The sequence below is a fragment of the Pavona decussata genome, unplaced genomic scaffold, assembly GCF_977016875.1.
Source record: "Pavona decussata unplaced genomic scaffold, jaPavDecu1.1 SCAFFOLD_330, whole genome shotgun sequence".
Lineage (NCBI taxonomy): Eukaryota > Metazoa > Cnidaria > Anthozoa > Scleractinia > Agariciidae > Pavona > Pavona decussata.
The window spans coordinates 1,283,759-1,306,558 of NW_028145718.1; the positions used below are offsets into that span (position 1 = coordinate 1,283,759).

The window sequence follows — 22,800 nt, forward strand, 5'->3', positions numbered from 1 at the left end:
GCATACAGTTTTGAAAGACATCTCAGGGCCAAGGTTATCCAGAGAGCGGATAACTCTATCCAGTGGATAAAATGTTCTCCGCTGGATAGCGAATTATCTGCTGGTGAAAAGTCCATCTTTACTCGTATTGTAAAAGGTTTCTGAACATAGCAACGATTTTGATGACAATTGTCTTTTCGCCCGGGTCTTTTCGTAGTTCCACAGGCTAGTTTGCGGTTGAAATCTATTTCTGACACGACGAAATGTACAACGGGCGTGCAGCGCTGTCCGATGCGCTGTTCGATGAATTTATTTCCCACGGAAAATTATTTTACCGCGGCCACAAAACGTGTTAGTTCTTCAATGCAATCTTTCACAAAAAAGATTTCTGGAAGAAAGGGAAAAGATTCTGCAGAGATATTTCCATCCAGTCACGTCCAGTGAATATTGATGAACATTGCAGTTGAAACGAAGGAAGTGTACATCGATAAGCTTTCGCAATAATTTCGCAAGATTGCAAATGCCAGTAACTCTAACTTCAAGCGTAAACAACACAACTTATCTGATAACACTCCACACAACAAGGAAGCACAGTCCAGAATTCGACAAGCAAGCACACCAAACGCCAAGAAAAGGTCAAACTCCCAAGCAAGCACACCAACAAGCACGCAAGACGTGAAACTCGACCCGCTAGCAACATTAAAAGATGGCTCTAGCGCGAAAACGAGGGGGCGACTCTTATACGAAAACGAGACTAAAAAGATGGCTCTAGCGCGAAAACGAGGTTAGAGTCGTCATAAGCTCGCACCAGTTTCCCGGCCGACACATGCCCCTGCAAAACTCAAGCGGGGGGGCTATTTGGGTGTCCTTACAGCAATCTCGAAAAGTTCTGCATAGCCGTACACAGGCACACCAACTCAAAAGACACAGGACGCAAAAACGAAATTAGGCTTGCGTTCTCCTTCGTCGAACGCAATTATTTTGGTTGTACCGTAACTAAGGTATTTAGCGGTATTTATGGAATTATTTAGAAAATATATGATGTCAATGATATCACATGTTTCATTGTTCTGTGTTGTTGGTCGAAAAGGCTACTTCAAATTAGTATTTAATCAACGTCAAGAGACCAGCGCAAACGTGACTGCGACTTTCAAATAAAATTGGTTTAAAAAGTTAGAATGTTGCGTCTTGTCTCTCGGATGTGCTAACAGTCAGACCGAGAAGGGATCCATAGAAATCAGTTGGACTCCACAAGTGACGAAAGGGTTACTCCCTTGTAGAAACTACAGTGTATGTGTTTGCCGCCCCAAAGGCTGGAGTTTTGTAGCCGTTTTGGTCAGACAGCGGGTATAAATTTTAATTTTGGTCCCGGAAGTCTGAAAACGGATATGCATTTTATAAGTTTCTCATAACTCACCATTTCCTATATGGTTGGTGTTAGTTTTTTGTTCAAAACAGCCCAATGTGTTTCTTTATCTTGTAACGTTTTTGACTATTGGGGAGGTTAAGAGATATGACCACGTGACTATGTTTACCCTATATTTGCCGCTTGCTGTTTCCAGTTTCTCTGTCAAATCGAGTAGTTTTGCGTTAGCATCAAAGGCAAGAATCAGTTTGCACTTTTCTCATCTTTGTACTCTTTATTTCAAGAAAACATAAACGCGAATCTCACGTTTGCCGTAAACGCGATTCTTAATGAAAAAGCGACTTTCTGATAATGAACATTGTGCCCTAAATAGTTTTTTCCGGTCTTTTGAGAAACGCACGCCAGGACTGAAAACAGATATGATATTATTAGAGAGCAGGGCCTGTAAAGCATGTTTTAAAACGAGTGGTATTGTCTGACGCAAGCTTGTCCAGTGTGTGTGTGTGGTTTTTTTTTTTTTTTTTTTTTTTTTTTTTTTTTTTTTTTTCAGAAAATAATGGCAGATTTTTAAAAGTAAGAAGAATCGAATCTCAGTGAGAGACTGTGTACTTAAAATAGTTTACATGCCGATAAGTTATCGGGGCTTTGGAAAAGTGGACCCCTATGAAAACAGGTCTATAATACGGTCTTTAGAGCCGGGCGGAAAATCCCATCAAAAATTCCGAGGGAGTACCTCCTCGGGTATTATGATTCGTGATTTCCGTGTTCAAAGCCCCGCGCTGTCGCAGAGTGGTATTTTTTCGCACTTTTAACCCTATCTAGGGTAGGGGGGGGGGGTTGAATCTGACTAATTTTTCTAATATTTGAGCAATATTTCTGGAAAAATTGCCATGGCAACCAATTTTTGACAGGCAGTATTTTTCAGAAAATGGAAAATCCCTTTTTTAAATGAAAAAATACTTTTCTTTCTGTAAGGTTTACGTTTTTAGCTCAACAGTAGTAAAACTTATTGGTCAATTACTTTTTGGTCAATTTCGGCGCTTTCCTGAAATTTTGGGACGATCTAGAAATCTAAGACGGCCTCCAATTCTCAATCATGACGTAATTACACGTCATTCTACGTCAGGACCTCAAAGGGAAATCTTTATCTTTCCTTCGCGTTTCTCGCGGCTCGCAAGAAATCGCGCGCGCGTGACAGAATTTTAATAGACGAAGGAGACTGCTTGCAGTCTACGTCCGAGTCTCATCGTCATACATAGCTTATTATAGGAAATTAACGATGCATGTTATTAACGCGAATTTGAAAAATTGGCGTTAATTTTATGAACCTTAACTTACCTCAATGGTAATTAAAATCATACTATTTTACAGCATCGTTATTTTAAGACACTTTTATTTCCAACAAGTTACAAGCATCAAATTGGCGTTAATTAATGCATGTAAACATATACCACACGGAAATTCGTATTAATTAAATGCATGTGAACATAACTTTTCGAATATTCGCGTTAACTTTATAACGCGTAGATTTTGTTCGCGTTGTTAAAATGCTTCGTTATATTTCTATAATAACAAGGTAGCTTTTATACTTGCGAAGTTATGGACGGCCGTGCCGGAATCCGCCCTCAGAAAACAAGAAAAGGAAAGCCCGGTCTAGATAGGGTTGGCGACGAATTGCCTCTCCGAAAACCAAAGGGATTAGGTTTTCAGCGTGACAATAAGTTTGAGGTGACCTTACACTGAACTGGAAAAGCGCCAGTTTCACGCCGCTAAACTGAATTTAATACATACATACATACATACATACATACATACATACATACATACATACATACATACATACATACATACATACATACATACATACATACATACATACATACATACATACATACATACATACATACATACATACATACATAATTCTTGACAGAAGTTCAGGCTTCAGGTGTTTTCATCGTTTATTGCGACAATACTGTTTCGTATGGTTCGAAGTTATCGGACCACACTCATCAGGCAATTTTTAACGACTGACTTTTCAAATAACAGGCTGGTAGTAAAATATAGGTGGTTACTATAGAGATGCGTTATATTCAGTAGAGTATCTACAATCTTGGACAGAATAAAATGAAAAATTAAACCCCCCCTCCCCCCAAATTCAATGATGAATCCGCGCGCAAAGCAAAACGCGCCATTTTTCCATCATTGAAATGGGGGGGAGGGGTGGTCTTAATTTTTCATTTGATCTGTCCAAGATTGTCAGCCGGCTTTAAGCGTGACAAAACAAAGGGAGTGACTAATTAGTAGATTATTTGTCAACACATTTATCGGGCTATATCAACTGTGTCTGACGCAGTCACGCGCGTCACAACCTGAAGGCGGTATCTGTGTTAAGGTATTACAAGTGCGATATTTTGGTAACAGAGAGTAAATAAAATACGCAATTGTTTGCACAACTTTCCAAAAAGCACTGAAAAATCCTCAGACAACATGCCCTCGAGAAAAAGAATATCGGAAGAAACAAAGGCTTCAATCAGAGTCCTAAAGATGACTACAAATCTCACATTAAATGAGGTCGCCGAACGCTTTCAGGTAACGAAAATACAAGGAAGTACATGAGAGCAGGAGACATTTGAGCGGCAGAAAGAAAAAGCTTACTCCTGAACACGAAGCGTTGATTCTTAGAACCATTGAAGAGTTAAGAGAGCAAGAGGGTTCATTTTCTTCGCGGCGCCTGATGGAGCGGACAGGAATTCGTCATGTCACTGACCGAACGGTTCGGCGTTTGTTAAATAGAAACGGGTACTTCTTCCTGCAGGCTCGTAAAAAGGGACTAATGAGTCAAAGCGACAAAGAGAGAAGAGTAGAATTTGCTAGAAGGATGCAATCAAATTACCCTCAGAGTGTCTGGACGGACACTATCGCGTTTTACTTAGATGGGGTCTCGTTTATTTACAAGACCAACCCCATGGACCAAGCCCGAGCACCCAAAGGGAGAGCATGGCGAAAAAAATCCGAAGGTTTAAACCAAGGGTGTTTGGCTAAGGAAAGTAAAGTCGGAACAGGAGGTAAAGTTGCCAGGATGATGGTAGCAATAACTCACGGTGGAGGAGCAATAATTTGTGAGAGATACGAAAAAATGGATGCAAAATATTTTGCATCGTTTATTGACCAACACTTTAACACCATGTTTGAACGATCTGCCAAGGGATTGACTCACCTCTGGCTGCAAGACGGTGATCCTAGCCAAAACAGTAAAACAGCTCGTGAAGCTATGGCTCGTTGTCATTGCGAACTATTAAAAATACCGCCGCGAAGTCCCGATTTAAATCCTATTGAGAACATTTTTCACATTGCTTCCAAAAAGTTGGAAAAAGATGCCCTGAACGAAGGCATCATACATGAGTCGTATGAAGAATTCTGTGATAGGGTGCAGAGAACAATCAGTGGTATTTCTCAGGAGTTGATCGATAAAACTATCCAGTCTATGAGTGGTCGCATCACCGGCATAATACAAAACAACGGAGAACGACTAAAATATTAACTCCTTGGGTCACAGTACTCACTGACCGGCCATCGCCTACTGGAACTATGTTTCCAGAATGATACTTCAAACGTTTTATTGACGGTTTACGATGTATTTTGCACGGTTTATGGCTGGTTTTGAACGGTTTCAAACGGTTTTTGACGATTCCGGCTATCAGTAAAATATATTTGATTCAAGTCTTTCATTTGTCTCTCACTGCAACGAAACCGTGGTAAATCGTGGAAAATCGTTGCTAACAGTTTGTAAACCGTGCCAATAGAGACTTTCAAATAATAAAATCGTTGCAAGTTCTTAAGAATTGAAAAATATCAATAAAATGAAGTGTTTACAGTCTTGCTTCAAGGTCTTCAGTGTAAACAAAGACAATTTTAGAACTTTAAATTCACAAGAACTTGAATGTGTAGACGCAATAGCACATGGGTTCAGAGCGTGTATTGCGTACAGTGTGCTGAACGTAGATGATACCGCTGGTTCGAGCCCCTCATCTCTTCATCATAATCTTTTTTCTTAATCTTTCTAGACTTTTCTTCTTTTCTTTTTTCTAGTTTTCCACCAGTCTAGTCAACAGTTGCCAGCCAGTTGATTTACACGGGCTTTCGCCCGTAAGCACAAAAAAAAAAAAAAAAAAAGGGAAGAAAGAAAAAGAAAATGGTTTTCCATCTCATGTACGAGAGCCTCTCTTTTCTTTTATTCATCAACACGAATTCACTCCCCAGTACTTTCATAATACCACTGGAATGTAATGTTACAATGGAGCTTGAATTGAGTACAAGCGTGTTCTGACAGGCGCCTTTTCAGTTTTCCACTTCTTTATTTGTCTTGCAAAAATTTTTTAATACTAAGGCTGCAATAACTCAGCCTAATGCGACAATAGTCATGACACGCAACTATGCCTATTCCATCTCCATATTAATAGAATACACACGACACACACTTTATCAAGATTTCCTTTTATACAGTACTTATGTGATGTTTTCATTTCCACACAGGACCACTGTTTTCGTGTGGTTGAGTTTCTTTGCGCTAGGTTTAGTTTTAAAAGCGTGATTGCAGGTTTCATCTTATAGTATTTGACCTATGAAGCTACTGGTAACGTCAGTGTGAAGGTCGGACAATCTTGGACAGAATAAAATGAAAAATTAAACCCCCCCTCCCCCCAAATTCAATGATGAATCCGCGCGCAAAGCAAAACGCGCCATTTTTCCATCATTGAAATGGGGGGGAGGGGTGGTCTTAATTTTTCATTTGATCTGTCCAAGATTGTCAGCCGGCTTTAAGCGTGACAAAACAAAGGGAGTGACTAATTAGTAGATTATTTGTCAACACATTTATCGGGCTATATCAACTGTGTCTGACGCAGTCACGCGCGTCACAACCTGAAGGCGGTATCTGTGTTAAGGTATTACAAGTGCGATATTTTGGTAACAGAGAGTAAATAAAATACGCAATTGTTTGCACAACTTTCCAAAAAGCACTGAAAAATCCTCAGACAACATGCCCTCGAGAAAAAGAATATCGGAAGAAACAAAGGCTTCAATCAGAGTCCTAAAGATGACTACAAATCTCACATTAAATGAGGTCGCCGAACGCTTTCAGGTAACGAAAATACAAGGAAGTACATGAGAGCAGGAGACATTTGAGCGGCAGAAAGAAAAAGCTTACTCCTGAACACGAAGCGTTGATTCTTAGAACCATTGAAGAGTTAAGAGAGCAAGAGGGTTCATTTTCTTCGCGGCGCCTGATGGAGCGGACAGGAATTCGTCATGTCACTGACCGAACGGTTCGGCGTTTGTTAAATAGAAACGGGTACTTCTTCCTGCAGGCTCGTAAAAAGGGACTAATGAGTCAAAGCGACAAAGAGAGAAGAGTAGAATTTGCTAGAAGGATGCAATCAAATTACCCTCAGAGTGTCTGGACGGACACTATCGCGTTTTACTTAGATGGGGTCTCGTTTATTTACAAGACCAACCCCATGGACCAAGCCCGAGCACCCAAAGGGAGAGCATGGCGAAAAAAATCCGAAGGTTTAAACCAAGGGTGTTTGGCTAAGGAAAGTAAAGTCGGAACAGGAGGTAAAGTTGCCAGGATGATGGTAGCAATAACTCACGGTGGAGGAGCAATAATTTGTGAGAGATACGAAAAAATGGATGCAAAATATTTTGCATCGTTTATTGACCAACACTTTAACACCATGTTTGAACGATCTGCCAAGGGATTGACTCACCTCTGGCTGCAAGACGGTGATCCTAGCCAAAACAGTAAAACAGCTCGTGAAGCTATGGCTCGTTGTCATTGCGAACTATTAAAAATACCGCCGCGAAGTCCCGATTTAAATCCTATTGAGAACATTTTTCACATTGCTTCCAAAAAGTTGGAAAAAGATGCCCTGAACGAAGGCATCATACATGAGTCGTATGAAGAATTCTGTGATAGGGTGCAGAGAACAATCAGTGGTATTTCTCAGGAGTTGATCGATAAAACTATCCAGTCTATGAGTGGTCGCATCACCGACATAATACAAAACAACGGAGAACGACTAAAATATTAACTCCTTGGGTCACAGTACTCACTGACCGGCCATCGCCTACTGGAACTATGTTTCCAGAATGATACTTCAAACGTTTTATTGACGGTTTACGATGTATTTTGCACGGTTTATGGCTGGTTTTGAACGGTTTCAAACGGTTTTTGACGATTCCGGCTATCAGTAAAATATATTTGATTCAAGTCTTTCATTTGTCTCTCACTGCAACGAAACCGTGGTAAATCGTGGAAAATCGTTGCTAACAGTTTGTAAACCGTGCCAATAGAGACTTTCAAATAATAAAATCGTTGCAAGTTCTTAAGAATTGAAAAATATCAATAAAATGAAGTGTTTACAGTCTTGCTTCAAGGTCTTCAGTGTAAACAAAGACAATTTTAGAACTTTAAATTCACAAGAACTTGAATGTGTAGACGCAATAGCACATGGGTTCAGAGCGTGTATTGCGTACAGTGTGCTGAACGTAGATGATACCGCTGGTTCGAGCCCCTCATCTCTTCATCATAATCTTTTTTCTTAATCTTTCTAGACTTTTCTTCTTTTCTTTTTTCTAGTTTTCCACCAGTCTAGTCAACAGTTGCCAGCCAGTTGATTTACACGGGCTTTCGCCCGTAAGCACAAAAAAAAAAAAAAAAAAAAGGGAAGAAAGAAAAAGAAAATGGTTTTCCATCTCATGTACGAGAGCCTCTCTTTTCTTTTATTCATCAACACGAATTCACTCCCCAGTACTTTCATAATACCACTGGAATGTAATGTTACAATGGAGCTTGAATTGAGTACAAGCGTGTTCTGACAGGCGCCTTTTCAGTTTTCCACTTCTTTATTTGTCTTGCAAAAATTTTTTAATACTAAGGCTGCAATAACTCAGCCTAATGCGACAATAGTCATGACACGCAACTATGCCTATTCCATCTCCATATTAATAGAATACACACGACACACACTTTATCAAGATTTCCTTTTATACAGTACTTATGTGATGTTTTCATTTCCACACAGGACCACTGTTTTCGTGTGGTTGAGTTTCTTTGCGCTAGGTTTAGTTTTAAAAGCGTGATTGCAGGTTTCATCTTATAGTATTTGACCTATGAAGCTACTGGTAACGTCAGTGTGAAGGTCGGACTGTCAGCCGGCTTTAAGCGTGACAAAACAAAGGGAGTGACTAATTAGTAGATTATTTGTCAACACATTTATCGGGCTATATCAACTGTGTCTGACGCAGTCACGCGCGTCACAACCTGAAGGCGGTATCTGTGTTAAGGTATTACAAGTGCGATATTTTGGTAACAGAGAATAAATAAAATACGCAATTGTTTGCACAACTTTCCAAAAAGCACTGAAAAATCCTCAGACAACATGCCCTCGAGAAAAAGAATATCGGAAGAAACAAAGGCTTCAATCAGAGTCCTAAAGATGACTACAAATCTCACATTAAATGAGGTCGCCGAACGCTTTCAGGTAACGAAAATACAAGGAAGTACATGAGAGCAGGAGACATTTGAGCGGCAGAAAGAAAAAGCTTACTCCTGAACACGAAGCGTTGATTCTTAGAACCATTGAAGAGTTAAGAGAGCAAGAGGGTTCATTTTCTTCGCGGCGCCTGATGGAGCGGACAGGAATTCGTCATGTCACTGACCGAACGGTTCGGCGTTTGTTAAATAGAAACGGGTACTTCTTCCTGCAGGCTCGTAAAAAGGGACTAATGAGTCAAAGCGACAAAGAGAGAAGAGTAGAATTTGCTAGAAGGATGCAATCAAATTACCCTCAGAGTGTCTGGAGGGACACTATCGCGTTTTACTTAGATGGGGTCTCGTTTATTTACAAGACCAACCCCATGGACCAAGCCCGAGCACCCAAAGGGAGAGCATGGCGAAAAAAATCCGAAGGTTTAAACCAAGGGTGTTTGGCTAAGGAAAGTAAAGTCGGAACAGGAGGTAAAGTTGCCAGGATGATGGTAGCAATAACTCACGGTGGAGGAGCAATAATTTGTGAGAGATACGAAAAAATGGATGCAAAATATTTTGCATCGTTTATTGACCAACACTTTAACACCATGTTTGAACGATCTGCCAAGGGATTGACTCACCTCTGGCTGCAAGACGGTGATCCTAGCCAAAACAGTAAAACAGCTCGTGAAGCTATGGCTCGTTGTCATTGCGAACTATTAAAAATACCGCCGCGAAGTCCCGATTTAAATCCTATTGAGAACATTTTTCACATTGCTTCCAAAAAGTTGGAAAAAGATGCCCTGAACGAAGGCATCATACATGAGTCGTATGAAGAATTCTGTGATAGGGTGCAGAGAACAATCAGTGGTATTTCTCAGGAGTTGATCGATAAAACTATCCAGTCTATGAGTGGTCGCATCACCGACATAATACAAAACAACGGAGAACGACTAAAATATTAACTCCTTGGGTCACAGTACTCACTGACCGGCCATCGCCTACTGGAACTATGTTTCCAGAATGATACTTCAAACGTTTTATTGACGGTTTACGATGTATTTTGCACGGTTTATGGCTGGTTTTGAACGGTTTCAAACGGTTTTTGACGATTCCGGCTATCAGTAAAATATATTTGATTCAAGTCTTTCATTTGTCTCTCACTGCAACGAAACCGTGGTAAATCGTGGAAAATCGTTGCTAACAGTTTGTAAACCGTGCCAATAGAGACTTTCAAATAATAAAATCGTTGCAAGTTCTTAAGAATTGAAAAATATCAATAAAATGAAGTGTTTACAGTCTTGCTTCAAGGTCTTCAGTGTAAACAAAGACAATTTTAGAACTTTAAATTCACAAGAACTTGAATGTGTAGACGCAATAGCACATGGGTTCAGAGCGTGTATTGCGTACAGTGTGCTGAACGTAGATGATACCGCTGGTTCGAGCCCCTCATCTCTTCATCATAATCTTTTTTCTTAATCTTTCTAGACTTTTCTTCTTTTCTTTTTTCTAGTTTTCCACCAGTCTAGTCAACAGTTGCCAGCCAGTTGATTTACACGGGCTTTCGCCCGTAAGCACAAAAAAAAAAAAAAAAAAAAGGGAAGAAAGAAAAAGAAAATGGTTTTCCATCTCATGTACGAGAGCCTCTCTTTTCTTTTATTCATCAACACGAATTCACTCCCCAGTACTTTCATAATACCACTGGAATGTAATGTTACAATGGAGCTTGAATTGAGTACAAGCGTGTTCTGACAGGCGCCTTTTCAGTTTTCCACTTCTTTATTTGTCTTGCAAAAATTTTTTAATACTAAGGCTGCAATAACTCAGCCTAATGCGACAATAGTCATGACACGCAACTATGCCTATTCCATCTCCATATTAATAGAATACACACGACACACACTTTATCAAGATTTCCTTTTATACAGTACTTATGTGATGTTTTCATTTCCACACAGGACCACTGTTTTCGTGTGGTTGAGTTTCTTTGCGCTAGGTTTAGTTTTAAAAGCGTGATTGCAGGTTTCATCTTATAGTATTTGACCTATGAAGCTACTGGTAACGTCAGTGTGAAGGTCGGACTGTCAGCCGGCTTTAAGCGTGACAAAACAAAGGGAGTGACTAATTAGTAGATTATTTGTCAACACATTTATCGGGCTATATCAACTGTGTCTGACGCAGTCACGCGCGTCACAACCTGAAGGCGGTATCTGTGTTAAGGTATTACAAGTGCGATATTTTGGTAACAGAGAATAAATAAAATACGCAATTGTTTGCACAACTTTCCAAAAAGCACTGAAAAATCCTCAGACAACATGCCCTCGAGAAAAAGAATATCGGAAGAAACAAAGGCTTCAATCAGAGTCCTAAAGATGACTACAAATCTCACATTAAATGAGGTCGCCGAACGCTTTCAGGTAACGAAAATACAAGGAAGTACATGAGAGCAGGAGACATTTGAGCGGCAGAAAGAAAAAGCTTACTCCTGAACACGAAGCGTTGATTCTTAGAACCATTGAAGAGTTAAGAGAGCAAGAGGGTTCATTTTCTTCGCGGCGCCTGATGGAGCGGACAGGAATTCGTCATGTCACTGACCGAACGGTTCGGCGTTTGTTAAATAGAAACGGGTACTTCTTCCTGCAGGCTCGTAAAAAGGGACTAATGAGTCAAAGCGACAAAGAGAGAAGAGTAGAATTTGCTAGAAGGATGCAATCAAATTACCCTCAGAGTGTCTGGAGGGACACTATCGCGTTTTACTTAGATGGGGTCTCGTTTATTTACAAGACCAACCCCATGGACCAAGCCCGAGCACCCAAAGGGAGAGCATGGCGAAAAAAATCCGAAGGTTTAAACCAAGGGTGTTTGGCTAAGGAAAGTAAAGTCGGAACAGGAGGTAAAGTTGCCAGGATGATGGTAGCAATAACTCACGGTGGAGGAGCAATAATTTGTGAGAGATACGAAAAAATGGATGCAAAATATTTTGCATCGTTTATTGACCAACACTTTAACACCATGTTTGAACGATCTGCCAAGGGATTGACTCACCTCTGGCTGCAAGACGGTGATCCTAGCCAAAACAGTAAAACAGCTCGTGAAGCTATGGCTCGTTGTCATTGCGAACTATTAAAAATACCGCCGCGAAGTCCCGATTTAAATCCTATTGAGAACATTTTTCACATTGCTTCCAAAAAGTTGGAAAAAGATGCCCTGAACGAAGGCATCATACATGAGTCGTATGAAGAATTCTGTGATAGGGTGCAGAGAACAATCAGTGGTATTTCTCAGGAGTTGATCGATAAAACTATCCAGTCTATGAGTGGTCGCATCACCGACATAATACAAAACAACGGAGAACGACTAAAATATTAACTCCTTGGGTCACAGTACTCACTGACCGGCCATCGCCTACTGGAACTATGTTTCCAGAATGATACTTCAAACGTTTTATTGACGGTTTACGATGTATTTTGCACGGTTTATGGCTGGTTTTGAACGGTTTCAAACGGTTTTTGACGATTCCGGCTATCAGTAAAATATATTTGATTCAAGTCTTTCATTTGTCTCTCACTGCAACGAAACCGTGGTAAATCGTGGAAAATCGTTGCTAACAGTTTGTAAACCGTGCCAATAGAGACTTTCAAATAATAAAATCGTTGCAAGTTCTTAAGAATTGAAAAATATCAATAAAATGAAGTGTTTACAGTCTTGCTTCAAGGTCTTCAGTGTAAACAAAGACAATTTTAGAACTTTAAATTCACAAGAACTTGAATGTGTAGACGCAATAGCACATGGGTTCAGAGCGTGTATTGCGTACAGTGTGCTGAACGTAGATGATACCGCTGGTTCGAGCCCCTCATCTCTTCATCATAATCTTTTTTCTTAATCTTTCTAGACTTTTCTTCTTTTCTTTTTTCTAGTTTTCCACCAGTCTAGTCAACAGTTGCCAGCCAGTTGATTTACACGGGCTTTCGCCCGTAAGCACAAAAAAAAAAAAAAAAAAAGGGAAGAAAGAAAAAGAAAATGGTTTTCCATCTCATGTACGAGAGCCTCTCTTTTCTTTTATTCATCAACACGAATTCACTCCCCAGTACTTTCATAATACCACTGGAATGTAATGTTACAATGGAGCTTGAATTGAGTACAAGCGTGTTCTGACAGGCGCCTTTTCAGTTTTCCACTTCTTTATTTGTCTTGCAAAAATTTTTTAATACTAAGGCTGCAATAACTCAGCCTAATGCGACAATAGTCATGACACGCAACTATGCCTATTCCATCTCCATATTAATAGAATACACACGACACACACTTTATCAAGATTTCCTTTTATACAGTACTTATGTGATGTTTTCATTTCCACACAGGACCACTGTTTTCGTGTGGTTGAGTTTCTTTGCGCTAGGTTTAGTTTTAAAAGCGTGATTGCAGGTTTCATCTTATAGTATTTGACCTATGAAGCTAGTGGTAACGTCAGTGTGAAGGTCGGACTGTCAGCCGGCTTTAAGCGTGACAAAACAAAGGGAGTGACTAATTAGTAGATTATTTGTCAACACATTTATCGGGCTATATCAACTGTGTCTGACGCAGTCACGCGCGTCACAACCTGAAGGCGGTATCTGTGTTAAGGTATTACAAGTGCGATATTTTGGTAACAGAGAATAAATAAAATACGCAATTGTTTGCACAACTTTCCAAAAAGCACTGAAAAATCCTCAGACAACATGCCCTCGAGAAAAAGAATATCGGAAGAAACAAAGGCTTCAATCAGAGTCCTAAAGATGACTACAAATCTCACATTAAATGAGGTCGCCGAACGCTTTCAGGTAACGAAAATACAAGGAAGTACATGAGAGCAGGAGACATTTGAGCGGTAGAAAGAAAAAGCTTACTCCTGAACACGAAGCGTTGATTCTTAGAACCATTGAAGAGTTAAGAGAGCAAGAGGGTTCATTTTCTTCGCGGCGCCTGATGGAGCGGACAGGAATTCGTCATGTCACTGACCGAACGGTTCGGCGTTTGTTAAATAGAAACGGGTACTTCTTCCTGCAGGCTCGTAAAAAGGGACTAATGAGTCAAAGCGACAAAGAGAGAAGAGTAGAATTTGCTAGAAGGATGCAATCAAATTACCCTCAGAGTGTCTGGAGGGACACTATCGCGTTTTACTTAGATGGGGTCTCGTTTATTTACAAGACCAACCCCATGGACCAAGCCCGAGCACCCAAAGGGAGAGCATGGCGAAAAAAATCCGAAGGTTTAAACCAAGGGTGTTTGGCTAAGGAAAGTAAAGTCGGAACAGGAGGTAAAGTTGCCAGGATGATGGTAGCAATAACTCACGGTGGAGGAGCAATAATTTGTGAGAGATACGAAAAAATGGATGCAAAATATTTTGCATCGTTTATTGACCAACACTTTAACACCATGTTTGAACGATCTGCCAAGGGATTGACTCACCTCTGGCTGCAAGACGGTGATCCTAGCCAAAACAGTAAAACAGCTCGTGAAGCTATGGCTCGTTGTCATTGCGAACTATTAAAAATACCGCCGCGAAGTCCCGATTTAAATCCTATTGAGAACATTTTTCACATTGCTTCCAAAAAGTTGGAAAAAGATGCCCTGAACGAAGGCATCATACATGAGTCGTATGAAGAATTCTGTGATAGGGTGCAGAGAACAATCAGTGGTATTTCTCAGGAGTTGATCGATAAAACTATCCAGTCTATGAGTGGTCGCATCACCGGCATAATACAAAACAACGGAGAACGACTAAAATATTAACTCCTTGGGTCACAGTACTCACTGACCGGCCATCGCCTACTGGAACTATGTTTCCAGAATGATACTTCAAACGTTTTATTGACGGTTTACGATGTATTTTGCACGGTTTATGGCTGGTTTTGAACGGTTTCAAACGGTTTTTGACGATTCCGGCTATCAGTAAAATATATTTGATTCAAGTCTTTCATTTGTCTCTCACTGCAACGAAACCGTGGTAAATCGTGGAAAATCGTTGCTAACAGTTTGTAAACCGTGCCAATAGAGACTTTCAAATAATAAAATCGTTGCAAGTTCTTAAGAATTGAAAAATATCAATAAAATGAAGTGTTTACAGTCTTGCTTCAAGGTCTTCAGTGTAAACAAAGACAATTTTAGAACTTTAAATTCACAAGAACTTGAATGTGTAGACGCAATAGCACATGGGTTCAGAGCGTGTATTGCGTACAGTGTGCTGAACGTAGATGATACCGCTGGTTCGAGCCCCTCATCTCTTCATCATAATCTTTTTTCTTAATCTTTCTAGACTTTTCTTCTTTTCTTTTTTCTAGTTTTCCACCAGTCTAGTCAACAGTTGCCAGCCAGTTGATTTACACGGGCTTTCGCCCGTAAGCACAAAAAAAAAAAAAAAAAAAAGGGAAGAAAGAAAAAGAAAATGGTTTTCCATCTCATGTACGAGAGCCTCTCTTTTCTTTTATTCATCAACACGAATTCACTCCCCAGTACTTTCATAATACCACTGGAATGTAATGTTACAATGGAGCTTGAATTGAGTACAAGCGTGTTCTGACAGGCGCCTTTTCAGTTTTCCACTTCTTTATTTGTCTTGCAAAAATTTTTTAATACTAAGGCTGCAATAACTCAGCCTAATGCGACAATAGTCATGACACGCAACTATGCCTATTCCATCTCCATATTAATAGAATACACACGACACACACTTTATCAAGATTTCCTTTTATACAGTACTTATGTGATGTTTTCATTTCCACACAGGACCACTGTTTTCGTGTGGTTGAGTTTCTTTGCGCTAGGTTTAGTTTTAAAAGCGTGATTGCAGGTTTCATCTTATAGTATTTGACCTATGAAGCTACTGGTAACGTCAGTGTGAAGGTCGGACTGTCAGCCGGCTTTAAGCGTGACAAAACAAAGGGAGTGACTAATTAGTAGATTATTTGTCAACACATTTATCGGGCTATATCAACTGTGTCTGACGCAGTCACGCGCGTCACAACCTGAAGGCGGTATCTGTGTTAAGGTATTACAAGTGCGATATTTTGGTAACAGAGAATAAATAAAATACGCAATTGTTTGCACAACTTTCCAAAAAGCACTGAAAAATCCTCAGACAACATGCCCTCGAGAAAAAGAATATCGGAAGAAACAAAGGCTTCAATCAGAGTCCTAAAGATGACTACAAATCTCACATTAAATGAGGTCGCCGAACGCTTTCAGGTAACGAAAATACAAGGAAGTACATGAGAGCAGGAGACATTTGAGCGGCAGAAAGAAAAAGCTTACTCCTGAACACGAAGCGTTGATTCTTAGAACCATTGAAGAGTTAAGAGAGCAAGAGGGTTCATTTTCTTCGCGGCGCCTGATGGAGCGGACAGGAATTCGTCATGTCACTGACCGAACGGTTCGGCGTTTGTTAAATAGAAACGGGTACTTCTTCCTGCAGGCTCGTAAAAAGGGACTAATGAGTCAAAGCGACAAAGAGAGAAGAGTAGAATTTGCTAGAAGGATGCAATCAAATTACCCTCAGAGTGTCTGGAGGGACACTATCGCGTTTTACTTAGATGGGGTCTCGTTTATTTACAAGACCAACCCCATGGACCAAGCCCGAGCACCCAAAGGGAGAGCATGGCGAAAAAAATCCGAAGGTTTAAACCAAGGGTGTTTGGCTAAGGAAAGTAAAGTCGGAACAGGAGGTAAAGTTGCCAGGATGATGGTAGCAATAACTCACGGTGGAGGAGCAATAATTTGTGAGAGATACGAAAAAATGGATGCAAAATATTTTGCATCGTTTATTGACCAACACTTTAACACCATGTTTGAACGATCTGCCAAGGGATTGACTCACCTCTGGCTGCAAGACGGTGATCCTAGCCAAAACAGTAAAACAGCTCGTGAAGCTATGGCTCGTTGTCATTGCGAACTATTAAAAATACCGCCGCGAAGTCCCGATTTAAATCCTATTGAGAACATTTTTCACATTGCTTCCAAAAAGTTGGAAAAAGATGCCCTGAACGAAGGCATCATACATGAGTCGTATGAAGAATTCTGTGATAGGGTGCAGAGAACAATCAGTGGTATTTCTCAGGAGTTGATCGATAAAACTATCCAGTCTATGAGTGGTCGCATCACCGACATAATACAAAACAACGGAGAACGACTAAAATATTAACTCCTTGGGTCACAGTACTCACTGACCGGCCATCGCCTACTGGAACTATGTTTCCAGAATGATACTTCAAACGTTTTATTGACGGTTTACGATGTATTTTGCACGGTTTATGGCTGGTTTTGAACGGTTTCAAACGGTTTTTGACGATTCCGGCTATCAGTAAAATATATTTGATTCAAGTCTTTCATTTGTCTCTCACTGCAACGAAACCGTGGTAAATCGTGGAAAATCGTTGCTAACAGTTTGTAAACCGTGCCAATAGAGACTTTCAAATAATAAAATCGTTGCAAGTTCTTAAGAATTGAAAAATATCAATAAAATGAAGTGTTTACAGTCTTGCTTCAAGGTCTTCAGTGTAAACAAAGACAATTTTAGAACTTTAAATTCACAAGAACTTGAATGTGTAGACGCAATAGCACATGGGTTCAGAGCGTGTATTGCGTACAGTGTGCTGAACGTAGATGATACCGCTGGTTCGAGCCCCTCATCTCTTCATCATAATCTTTTTTCTTAATCTTTCTAGACTTTTCTTCTTTTCTTTTTTCTAGTTTTCCACCAGTCTAGTCAACAGTTGCCAGCCAGTTGATTTACACGGGCTTTCGCCCGTAAGCACAAAAAAAAAAAAAAAAAAAAGGGAAGAAAGAAAAAGAAAATGGTTTTCCATCTCATGTACGAGAGCCTCTCTTTTCTTTTATTCATCAACACGAATTCACTCCCCAGTACTTTCATAATACCACTGGAATGTAATGTTACAATGGAGCTTGAATTGAGTACAAGCGTGTTCTGACAGGCGCCTTTTCAGTTTTCCACTTCTTTATTTGTCTTGCAAAAATTTTTTAATACTAAGGCTGCAATAACTCAGCCTAATGCGACAATAGTCATGACACGCAACTATGCCTATTCCATCTCCATATTAATAGAATACACACGACACACACTTTATCAAGATTTCCTTTTATACAGTACTTATGTGATGTTTTCATTTCCACACAGGACCACTGTTTTCGTGTGGTTGAGTTTCTTTGCGCTAGGTTTAGTTTTAAAAGCGTGATTGCAGGTTTCATCTTATAGTATTTGACCTATGAAGCTACTGGTAACGTCAGTGTGAAGGTCGGACAATCTTGGACAGAATAAAATGAAAAATTAAACCCCCCCTCCCCCCAAATTCAATGATGAATCCGCGCGCAAAGCAAAACGCGCCATTTTTCCATCATTGAAATGGGGGGGAGGGGTGGTCTTAATTTTTCATTTGATCTGTCCAAGATTGTAGGTAACAGATGCATCGTGCCTTAGTTGCGTTACTCTAAAGTTCTGCAGTACATATCTCTTTCTGTGGCGGCACGAACTCGCTAGCTCGTTTCGGCTGTTCAGGCTACATAGCTCTTTTTTACAGATGATTATGAATTTTTCAAAAAGACAAAGATTACATTTTTTGTTAGCGTTGCTGTACGGTTTACATTTCTTTAAAATCTTCCATTTAATCTGGAAAGGTTTATCGCTGTCTTGCAAAGTCCAAACATGTTTTGACAGTTCTGTCTCGTTTCTTCTGTTCGGGCGTCGAAAGGATGTCTGGTGGTTTCTGTAACGTTCCTTAAAATTTGTTGCCAGTCCGACATAAGTTTCAGTTGTTGTCTCAGTGGTTACCGTGGCTTGGTAGATGACGTTTGTTTGGAGGCATTTTCCTTCGAGTGGACAGTCCGGTTTTCTTCTGCAATTGCAGGTGTCAGGTTGTGGCGTTGGTGAGTTTACATTTGAAAGAACGTGCTTGTTGTGCGATGAGATGATAGATTTCATGTTTGGCATGCATGAGTAGCTCAATTTAATGGTGTGTCTGTTGAAAATCTTGTGGAGTGGGTGGTGTTTTGGAAAGCATCTGTCGACGATGTGCAGGAATTTTCTTCCAAGGTTAGTTTTGATGTTTGAATTGAAAGGTGGATTGTACCATGTGATGTTTCTTGTTCTTTTTCTTTTGTTTTTCCGGGCCTGTTCTTGCGGTGGGTTGTATGTTAGCTTATAGTTATATCCACTTTCTGTGAGAGCTTTCTGGTAAGGGGCAATGGATTCGTCAAATATTTCTTTGCTGGATGAGATGGCAGTTAACCTTTTGTTAATATTGAGGGGTATGTTTTTCAGCACTGCTGGGGGGTGATTGCTCTGTTGATGGACGTACGACAGCTTGTTATTAGGTTTCATGTATGGCTTGTAGCTGCCGTCTGTAATGTTGAAGGTCACATCAAGAAAGTTGACGATCTTCTTATTTATTTGAAAAGTCAGTCGTTAAAAATTGCCTGATGAGTGTGGTCCGATAACTTCGAACCATACGAAACAGTATTGTCGCAATAAACGATGAAAACACCTGAAGCCTGAACTTCTGTCAAGAATTATACATTGCTCTTCAATCAAACGAATTGAGCGCTCTACGAAACACATTCTACCCAGAATACAAGTATCTACATACATACATACATACATACATACATACATACATACATACATACATACATACATACATACATACATACATACATACATACATACATACATACATACATACATACATACATACATACATACATACATAGAATATTTCAGGTATAATAATAGTTAATATTAGGTTAATAGTAGACAAAATTCTGTAGTTTATATCGTGTGTAGTTTATATCGATGTGCAGTTAAACTTAAAATCTTTAAAAAAGTTCTCAGCGCTGACCCGCTTTCTTAGATAGTTAAAGTTCGGGGACGCGCTGCCTCCTTGTCGTTGTAATTAACAAAATTCCATAAGGATGAGCCCCTATACGAGAGAGAATCTTTCATATATCTTGACTCGCACCTTGGTACGAGGAGACAGTTCTGCTCTCGAGTGAGTGAAATCCAAATTTCTGAGGCGGATTATGTCTTTCCCAAGAGATATTCACAGAACCGCATCATTGGCGCTCCCTGGAAGATGCTAGTTAGCTGGCCTTTATCCGCACTTTAAAACACGTATTTACCCCTCCGAAAATAAAACGGATTAGTTCTTCATGATCAGTGCCAGTGCAAAAGTTTGAAGTGACCTCTCCATAGAGAAAACGTACACTTTTCTTTACGAATGTGTCCGAATTTCTGCGCTGGGTAATCGGTCTTCCGAACATGTCCTCTGCTGAGTTGAGTCAGCTGAGTTTGAAAATCCACTTGCATATTTTTATTCCTTTTTACGTTACATTCGGCCACCTTTCTTCGGCTAAATGCGTATAAAACTTCTTAATTTTGTCTGGTACGATGAAACATTTTACACAGATATACTCTGAAGTCGGGTATTCTCAACGCATATACTAAGAAGTTCACAAATGAGTTGCTTAAACGCAAGAACACTAAAATATATAGAACCGTTAGTGGTATTGTTAGTGTATCACAGTAGGTAGAATCGTTGCAAGCTATCACATAGATATTAACGATTAGAAAGGGCAGCCAGGTCACAACGAAAGCTCCTATTATTATCAGTATAGTTTTGGCCAGTTTCCTCTCCCGAGCTTCTTGTAGCGCAGATCGATGTTGCAGCGAGCCTTGTTGCTTTTTCCAAATAACAAAATAGGCGGTGCATATTGTTATGAGTGGCAAAACCAGAGAAAATGAAATAAGGACGTCAGTAACGTTGCGATCATTAGCAAGCCTCGCCGCAATCGCCCCAGAAATAGCTAAAATCCATGGCAGGCAGGGTGTAAACATGTAAATGCGTGGATTGAGTGTTCGGTGGCGAAAAGGCCAACAGACGGCGCACATTCTCTCCAGCGAAATCACAGCAAGTGTAAAGATTGATGTCAGACCAGTTATGACGTCCACATAAAAGGTAGCCAGTGTAACGTGCGCGGCCGATGATCCTAACAAGTTGTCTGCAATCAATAAGGGAACTGCCACTAACCCGATCGTAAGGTCGACCACTGCCAAACCAAGCAGAAGAACGCTGGATTTCTTATTGCGGAGTTTCTTTCCCGAAAATATTGCAATAATCAAAACATTTGTGCTGGTAATCAGGACTGCTAGGAGTCCGTACAACACACTGAATACTAAAGTCGTTGCCATCAGCGATGTAGTCCACTGACAACCGCCAGGTGAATTGTGATGAGTGAAGGTAAAAAAGAGTCTCACTATTGACTGCAACTGCGAATTTGTTTTACAATGCCGTATAAAGAAGTAGGCGAGACACACTGATTTTGCCAAAGGCGCCCTCCCCCGCCCCTCCCCCCTAGTAGTAAATGTACTACACTCTGGGGCAATTGCCTTAAGAAAGTACTACACCACTACTTTTCATCTGTTGGATTCAAAATATGAAAAATTAAATGGAAATATTAAATGGAAAATATTTTATCACTCCATAATTTTTATAAACTATATGTTTTTCAAAATTGAAGTGCGTTTGAATATTCACATAATCAAATAGAACAGGAAAGAATTGGCATAGCATGACACTCTCAGAAAAACCGGATGATGTTTTGTGGTAGGGACTTTCCCTATATGGAGTGAGTCATCAATTTGCTATTGTTATCAGGTCATATGATTGTCAGCGATTCGATTGTCATGTGAAAGGAAGTTGTTACGTGGGATGCCCTGGGGGCAGACCGTGTCTAAAATTAGGCTCGGTATCATTTTTACGCGGGATGCCGTGAGGGCAGCCCGTGTTTAAAATTAGAAATGATAAAAGAAGCAGAGACCGATACAACGTAGAATTACGGTTTAAAGGTTGCTATATTTCGGCTGGCCAAACCAGCCTTCTTCAGGTATAATGAAAATTTACATTGGGACATACGCTTATATAGCTGACAAATATTTGCGCAATAGCGGAACTACGTTAAACTAAATTGATTGACAGTATAAAATATGAAGCAAATGAAATAATGATAACAAAGAATAAAAAATAATAAAAGGAAAAAAGCTAGTACATTTCTTCGCGAATATTAAGGCCATGTGGAGAAAGTGTTCTGCCTTGTGAGATTAAAAAGGCTTCCCTGGCCTTACGTATTGAGTCTCGGTTAGAGTAGACTTTTTCTATGGGGATTAATTGCATGTCGTTAGCGGTGTGGTTAGGAGGATTATCGTCCACGGTTGTTGCTTGGACTTGTCTCATTTAAAATTAGGCTCGGTATCCTTTTTACGCGGGATGCCCTGAGGGCAGAGCGTGTCTAAAATTAGGCTCGGTATCCTTTTTACGCGGGATGCCCTGAGGGCATGATAGCTTCAAATCTGTACGTTAATAACACGGCAGACAGGGCAGACCGTGTCAAGCTTTCGGTCGAGTATGTTTTTTTTTCGTCGTAGCTTCAAATCTGCACATTACATGATCAATTAAACTCTTGCTCTCTCCTAGAAGGGATCTATTTTTCTGATTGTCTTCAACAAAAACGGCCCAATCAAAATGCATTATCGGCGCGTATACCACGAGGGAGGGGACCCACTCATCCCTACCTGTGTGATGTCAAAGCAAATCATCATTCAACCGGTAAAAGTTTATTTTTTCAATGGAGGCCACATGTATGAATTTAAGACTCTCATCTGCCGTTTCAGAAAGAAAACAAACTTTTTTCAAGAACTCGACAGTTTAAACGGTGGAAATTGGAAAGGTTAACAGCGATGAAATTACGCTTTTTCAAACAGATCGAATAATTCAATGCGAAGGAAACCAGAGCAGAGGTCACAGTACAGTGATTTATAATACTGGTGCGTGACGCCGCAAACTTTGTCGAACTTACGTATATTAAGCGCTACTGGTAA

The 22,800-nt window shown here is 40.1% G+C and overlaps 3 protein-coding genes across 3 annotated transcripts in view; 1 reads left to right on the forward strand and 2 right to left on the reverse strand.

Moving 5' to 3' along the window:
* The window catches only part of LOC146453503 (glycine amidinotransferase, mitochondrial-like), a 161,570-nt gene that overhangs the window by 5,506 nt on the left and 133,264 nt on the right, over positions 1–22,800 (forward strand). The gene's annotated exons all lie outside the window — the stretch shown is intronic.
* On the reverse strand, positions 18,060–19,309 carry LOC146453504 (uncharacterized). The gene has a single exon (XM_085096573.1). The coding sequence runs from the start codon at positions 19,246–19,248 to the stop codon at positions 18,301–18,303; it is 948 nt and encodes a 315-aa protein (XP_084952699.1). The 5' UTR covers positions 19,249–19,309; the 3' UTR covers positions 18,060–18,300.
* Positions 19,620–21,199, reverse strand: LOC146453505 (histamine H2 receptor-like). The gene has a single exon (XM_085096574.1). The coding sequence runs from the start codon at positions 21,112–21,114 to the stop codon at positions 20,296–20,298; it is 819 nt and encodes a 272-aa protein (XP_084952700.1). The 5' UTR covers positions 21,115–21,199; the 3' UTR covers positions 19,620–20,295.

Excerpts from the sequence above, each read along its gene's own strand:
- LOC146453504 (XM_085096573.1), bottom strand. The coding sequence starts at position 19,248 with ATGAAACCTAATAACAAGCTGTCGTACGTCCATCAACAGAGCAATCAC.
- LOC146453505 (XM_085096574.1), bottom strand. The coding sequence starts at position 21,114 with ATGGCAACGACTTTAGTATTCAGTGTGTTGTACGGACTCCTAGCAGTC.